This window comes from Charadrius vociferus, unplaced genomic scaffold (assembly GCF_000708025.1).
Source record: "Charadrius vociferus isolate BGI_N301 unplaced genomic scaffold, ASM70802v2 scaffold72, whole genome shotgun sequence".
In the NCBI taxonomy this organism is placed as follows: Eukaryota; Metazoa; Chordata; class Aves; order Charadriiformes; family Charadriidae; genus Charadrius; species Charadrius vociferus.
The window spans coordinates 4,635,359-4,641,703 of NW_009647830.1; the positions used below are offsets into that span (position 1 = coordinate 4,635,359).

Here is a 6,345-nt window from a genome sequence, read left to right on the forward strand (position 1 = left end):
TCCCTCGTCGCCAGCAGCGAGGAGGACCGGGAGCGCTTCGCCCGCCGGTGCGGCACCGACACGGTGGTGCTGTACGACGAGCACAGCCGCGACTGGAACGAGAACACGGGCGGCGAGTCCGTGCTGGGGCTGCTCCTCAAGCGCCTCAAAGACGAAGGCTGCAAAGCGTTTTATCTAGAAGGTGAGAAGGGCCGCCTGGGGTTGGGGGGAGATCGATGCCCGCCTGGGGGCCCGGGGCTGTGGGTGACGGGCGAGGCGAGCCCCGCGGTGCGGTTCTGTGCCCGGGGAAGGGAAGGGAGAAGCGGGGGGAGTCCGCAGCGGCCCCCGGGCACTGAGCGCTGACGCTCCGGGAGGACACCGAAGCCGGGCAGGGGGCTTTTCCCCCTGCCCTCTCCCACCCCAGCATCCCTGTCCCCGCTTTGTTTGAAGAGACCTGGAGGACTGGAATCGCTGGAGCAGCGTGGGGCGGGCAGGGCTAACGGGGGGATCCCGGCGTGAGCCCGGGAGGGCACAAGGAATTGCCGCCGAGACATCTCTCCAGAGGTCCCCGCAGGGCGAAGCGGCACACAGCTTTGATCTTGAATGTGCTGAGCCCTCCGCCGCAGCGGGCGATTTTCTTAAACCTTCTTTTAGGTTAGTCCGGCTGTGTTGAGTGTGACATTTTTTTTTGCCTTTTTTTTTTTTTTTTTCCTGAGAGGGTGGGAAACAGATGCCCCTTTGCAGACAGGGCTGTAGCAGGGAAGTAAGTCGGCTTACCATCTTATATCAGGTTGCGTTTCCCCCCCTCCCCCTTTGCTTTTCTCTCCAGGTGGTTTCAGCAAGTTCCAGGCCGAGTTCGCCCTGCACTGCGAAACTAACCTAGACAGTTCGTGTAGCAGCAGCTCTCCTCCTCTGCCAGTTCTGGGCTTGGGAGGCCTTCGAATCAGCTCCGATTCCTCATCAGACATTGAATCTGACATTGACAGAGACCCCAATAGTGCCACCGACTCCGATGGCAGCCCTCTCTCCAACAACCAGCCTTCCTTCCCGGTGGAGATTTTACCCTACCTCTACTTAGGCTGTGCCAAGGACTCCACTAACCTGGACGTTTTAGAAGAGTTTGGCATTAAATACATCTTGAATGTTACCCCCAACCTGCCTAATCTCTTTGAAAACGCCGGCGAATTCAAGTACAAACAGATCCCGATCTCTGACCACTGGAGCCAAAACCTGTCTCAGTTCTTTCCTGAGGCTATCTCCTTTATAGGTGAGACCCGGTTATTTGCTAACAGCTATGTGTCAAGCGGCAGGATTCAATTTCTCGAGCGGAATTCAGGAGATTTCGGGCGAGAAGCGGTAGCAGCGTTTCTGGCAGTCTCTGGGGGATGCCTCGCTTTCTGGTTTTAAAGCCGGCTTAAGTTGAGGGGCGGGTGGGGGACTATTGGGCGAGGGGGGGGGTATTGAGAAGCCCCGGTGAGTTGTAAGCGACGTTTGCTGGTTGCAGACGCATACCTGGTTTGGGTGGCTATGGGATTCCTCCCTGAGCTGTTTGTGTTGGAGCTGGGGACTGAGCAATAGGCAGGATGGGGGAATCTTTTAAAACCTCTTTAAATAGGGGGTGCGCAAATGAAGCCGGGGTCGATGGCTTATTCGTCCTGTTGTTGTTGGGTTGTTTTTTGGTTTGTTTTTTTTTCTTCTTGAGGTTACTGAAGAGCAGCATAATAAAAGAAACGATCTGGGAAGCTAACTTTAGCTTTTAAATACAAGTTATTCATAAGCGCTGTTCCTGGCAAATGTATAGTCAGAGCTTTAATTAAATCTCGTGGTAATAATGATATACCTCTCGGGCTCGGTGCCTCGGTTAGCCAGCCCTTAGACAGTATCCGTCAGCTTTGGAAACGCGTCCCCTCGGGCTTGAAGGAGTTCTGGTTAAAATTTGCACTCTCCTTCCTTTCTGGGAGGACTCAAATCACCCCATCGGGGTGCGGTGGGGTGGGCATCGCATTATCTGTTGGGAAGCTGTGCTGTAATCCGGTTGAATGATACCGGTAATAGTGGAGAATGTAGGTAATCTGAGCCCAGCAGGAAGAAATGTGGGCTGGAAGCCACAAAGAAACTAATCTCCAGGCATTGTAATGCATTTCCTATTACAAAGGAACCCATTTTCAACCAATGTTGACATCCTGTTCCTCCTAATGGGCTGTCCCCTGTGACTTCTCTCATTCTTTTAAAATGCCTGAATACCTCCATTGTTAGCTGCACAACAGTTGGAGAATAATTTAATAGACCTTTGCAGTCTGCTGGTCTGTATAAAAGGCATTCAGTGACATATTGCAGGATTTCCATGCTGGGGCAAGGGGACTGTAAGAATTTAAGGCAAATCTCCAGGCGAAAGCGTGTCTTTTAAAACTGACTTTTTAAAACAGTGTCATGCAGCGTATCCTGCTCCCTTTGTCTCATTCTTAGTTTTCTCAGCTTTTGGGCTCGGGTACCTATACCTAGGGGGGTGGATTCTCCTCTTGTCCTGGTTTTAAGCCAGTGAAGTTAACTCTTGTGTGGCACTGCCGGCTGCTGCGATCAGAATCGTCCTTTCTTCCTGCTTGATACTAATCTTGCTTGTGTTGACAGATCAGTTACCAACCCTCTGTCTTATGTGTCCTTCTCTGCCTCTTTGTCTCTGTACAGATGAAGCACGGGGGAAGAACTGTGGCGTCCTGGTGCATTGCTTAGCAGGGATCAGCCGCTCGGTCACGGTGACAGTGGCCTACCTCATGCAGAAGCTCAACTTGTCCATGAATGATGCCTACGATATCGTCAAGATGAAGAAGTCCAACATTTCGCCCAACTTCAACTTCATGGGGCAGTTGCTGGACTTTGAGCGGACTCTGGGGCTGAGCAGCCCCTGTGACAATCGAGTGCCGAACCAGCAGCTCTACTTCACCACCCCTTCCAACCAGAACGTCTTCCAGGTGGATTCCCTGCAGTCCACGTGAGCTCCCACTGCCTCCTTTCTCCTGTCCATTTCATGGGATCACTCCTCAATGGTTTCTCTTTGGCAGTGATAAAGAAAACGCAGCTTTCTCTTTTTCTGGCCTCTGCTATCATAAAGCAGCTGCCAGTGCAGGCTAGGAAAGGTTACACAGTACGGAATTGGCTATTGCGAAGGGAGGGAATGTGGTGACCTCTCTGGGAAGGACCCGCGGTGACCAGGTGGCAGGTGGGCAGGGTGCTCATCCCCGCTTGCACGGTGGCTTGGGTCCGAGGACTTCCAGGGGGATAGGGAAAGGCTGGACAGGCTGAGCACGTGTTCTCTAGAGACTGGAACTGTCCTGCTTCCCTCTCTGCTTTCGGATCTGTGACACACATCTTTGTCTTCAGTGAAGACTGGTTATTTTTGTTTGTTTGTTTGTTTTAATTTAGAGGAGCCAAAGAAAGATTTCCGCTTAGTGTGTTTGGAGTACTTGTTTGCCGGGAGCTCGGTAGTATTCTACTTGATCAATGTAAATATTTAATCTTAAATCAACTTGCAATTTTTTTTTTGAGTTCACATGTATTCAAGAAATCAATCCAAGGGACATCTGTGGTTTTTTGTTCTCTTCATAAATTCTGCTTTATTTGTTTTTTGTTTGTTTTTTTTTTTCTTAAGTGCAAAGAATATATTTGCAGCATGCTTGATTTTATTGTTCAGTTGAAGCAAGCTTTCCATGAGGGAGAAATGGCAATGGCGAGAAGTTTGCAAATCATGTTTTGTGAGCAAGTACAGTCTCTTTCATATCTTTCTTTTCCTTGTGGTGATTTTTTTTTTCTCTCACTCTTGATGTAGTTTCCACATGATATATATATATTTTTTTTAAATTAAATTAATTTTTTGCCTTACCTTTTGTAAATAGATCATCTGGGAGGAGGTTTGTCTTTGAATGCGAAAGATTTTTTGATCACTTTTTAAAACTTTCAGATGTGCTAAACAGTGCATTACCTCTGTACAAATTCTTCAGGGAGCTTCACCTCAAATGCAATATTTTGCATCTTTTCCTTTTTTTTTTTTTGTATAAAACTGGAAGTATGTGCGAGCATTTTTACCTGTGTGTACGCACAGTGAACCTGCACATGGTTGCCAATAAGGGAGAGTTTAATTCATGGTGTAAAAGTTTTAAGATGGAATTTATTATAAGAATGTAAAACCTTAAATTATTAATAAATAAATAACTATTTTTGGCTATTGAGAACCTGGCTGGTTTATTCCCCCTTTCTCCTCTGTGTGAGTGTGGTTAATTGCACATCCACATATGGTTATGTTTAAAGGTAATGATTGCTTTCAATAGCTTTTGTACAGCTCCTGAGACAATAAAGTCTTGATTTCCCCTTTGGTCCACTGGTGCCTAAATGATTAAACAGTGCATGTGCTGGATTCTTGTCTTGCTCTGTGAAGGGAATGCTTTTGAAGGCCTTTATGTTAATTGCAAAATATTCCGGCATCCCTTTGCTACCCCAGGGATGCACCTGACCCTAGACCATAAGGATTTTTTTTTTTTTCTTTCTTTCTTCTCCCTAAGAGTAAGGAGCTGCTGTTTTCTGGGTTTGTTTACAACTTTTGGCCACTCTATTACAGATGTCAGGAGATGGGTTCGTGCTCTCCTTATCTGCCTGGCAGGAACTCATTTCACAGAGATCCATGAACAGTCTGCAGCCTGTAAATGATTTCTCTGTTCGGCCACGTTGCAACTTAGCAGGTGAAGGCAAGGAGGAAAAGTGTCTATATACCCTTAGTCACCTCATTTCCTCTCTGGAGCCTTCAAGTAGTCCTGTCTCTGCAGAAGGGAAAAGGGGGGGGTGACAGCGATTGCAAAACACTTCCTGCTGCAACTTATTTTCATTAGCATCCTTCCTGATGAGAAGTGGCCCGAGGCAGGCTGGTGCCAAAACCTGCCTGTGGTACCCGGGTGGTGGGCTGATGCTGCAGCTGGGGCTGTCGGCTGGGGGTTCTGCAGAACTCCTGGCAGCCGGAGCGCCTTTCAAGTAATTTTAGAAACTGCAAGTGTGTGAAATGAAAAGCAAACAAAACATGGGGGAAAAAATGTGAGTCAGTGTCTCATGCAGTAGTGGCCTAGATTGAGTGCATAAACTGTGAAAGTAGAAGTGGGTTGCAGTTAAACTTGGCTTGTGCTAATCCAGTTTTGAACGGTTTCCGCTCTTGGCATTCCCTGTGCTGCTCTGTTCAAAGTAGAGATTTGCAAGCAGCTCTAGCAATTTCCTGTCCAGCTGCAGCTCAAGTGACTTGTCTTTTTTTTTTTCCTTTTTTTTTTTTTTTAATATGTTCTGCAGATAATTTTAGCCAGTTTCCTCTTTGTGGATTATTAATCTGCTTTTCCTTGTAGAACCTACATAGCTCTGCGTCCCTACTGTTCTGCTGAAGTCAACAGATGGCCTCCCCGCCACTTCCTCTCGTTTCGCTGTGGGTTTGTTGTCAGGCCACTTCTGAAATTAATAGTGTTTTCTGGCCGGCTGCCACAGGCCATTACCACAAAGGGGAAGTAACACATCTGAATAGCAGGAAGCCGGGCAGGGTCACAGTGCGAACTCAACCTGTTGAGCTCAATCCGGACCTCTCCCCTTCAGCAAGTGTAGGGCTCCTCTTCCTCTCCGCCCCCCCTGCCCTGTCCCCCCATCCTTTTTTTCATACTCCTCGCCCAGAGAAAGGGCTGATGCCGAATGCCTCAGCTGTTTGCACCGGGGCAAATATTTCCGGCTGAATGAGTTGCAAATGTTAATTGTGACTGGGTGCCCGTTAAGGTGAGGAGGTACAGAGCAGCGTGCGGTGATGGTGCTGAGGGGAGGGGGGGTGTGTGGGGGGGCTTGGCTTGCTTTGCGAGTGGCTTTGAAAAGTTAGTGCTCACAAGGGCTTCCTGCTTCCTTCCTGCTTCACTGGATGACTAACACCAAATGGGTACTTCTGCAATTCATCATTTTTTGGGACAAGCAAGCAAAGAAGACCAGCTTTGCTCACACACACACGCACAGAAGCAGAGTCAGGCAGAAAACTTGTTCCAGATTTTTCCTGGAGCGAGGCCTGAACCAGAGCTGTTAGTCAGAAACCTTGGCTGAACCTAAACCAGGACTGGGCGAGAACAACTTTGGTCACAGGCAAACCCAAACCAGAACTGGAGCCAACCCAAAACCCGGTTCAAGCTCTGAGTTTTTTTTTTGCACCCGCTCATGGGCCAGCTCTTAATTACAAATGGTTTGGAGGGAAAAGCGGTGAGGGCTGTCACCAGCGATGTTCACCTACCCTACACAGGCTCCCCCGTAACTCTGCCCCGGCACAGTGAAGGGAATGGCTTACGCTACTCAAGCACTTGCCAGCTTTTC

General features: G+C 48.5%; 1 protein-coding gene across 1 annotated transcript; it reads left to right on the forward strand.

Moving 5' to 3' along the window:
- Positions 1-3: 3 nt before the first annotated feature.
- DUSP6 (dual specificity phosphatase 6) lies at positions 4-4,202 on the forward strand (the record flags this gene model as incomplete). Its single annotated transcript, XM_009882658.1, has 3 exons — positions 4-181; positions 809-1,246; positions 2,665-4,202. Coding segments are annotated over 3 exons (924 nt in total), but the record flags the coding sequence as incomplete, so codon positions are not given.
- Positions 4,203-6,345: the final 2,143 nt, after the last annotated feature.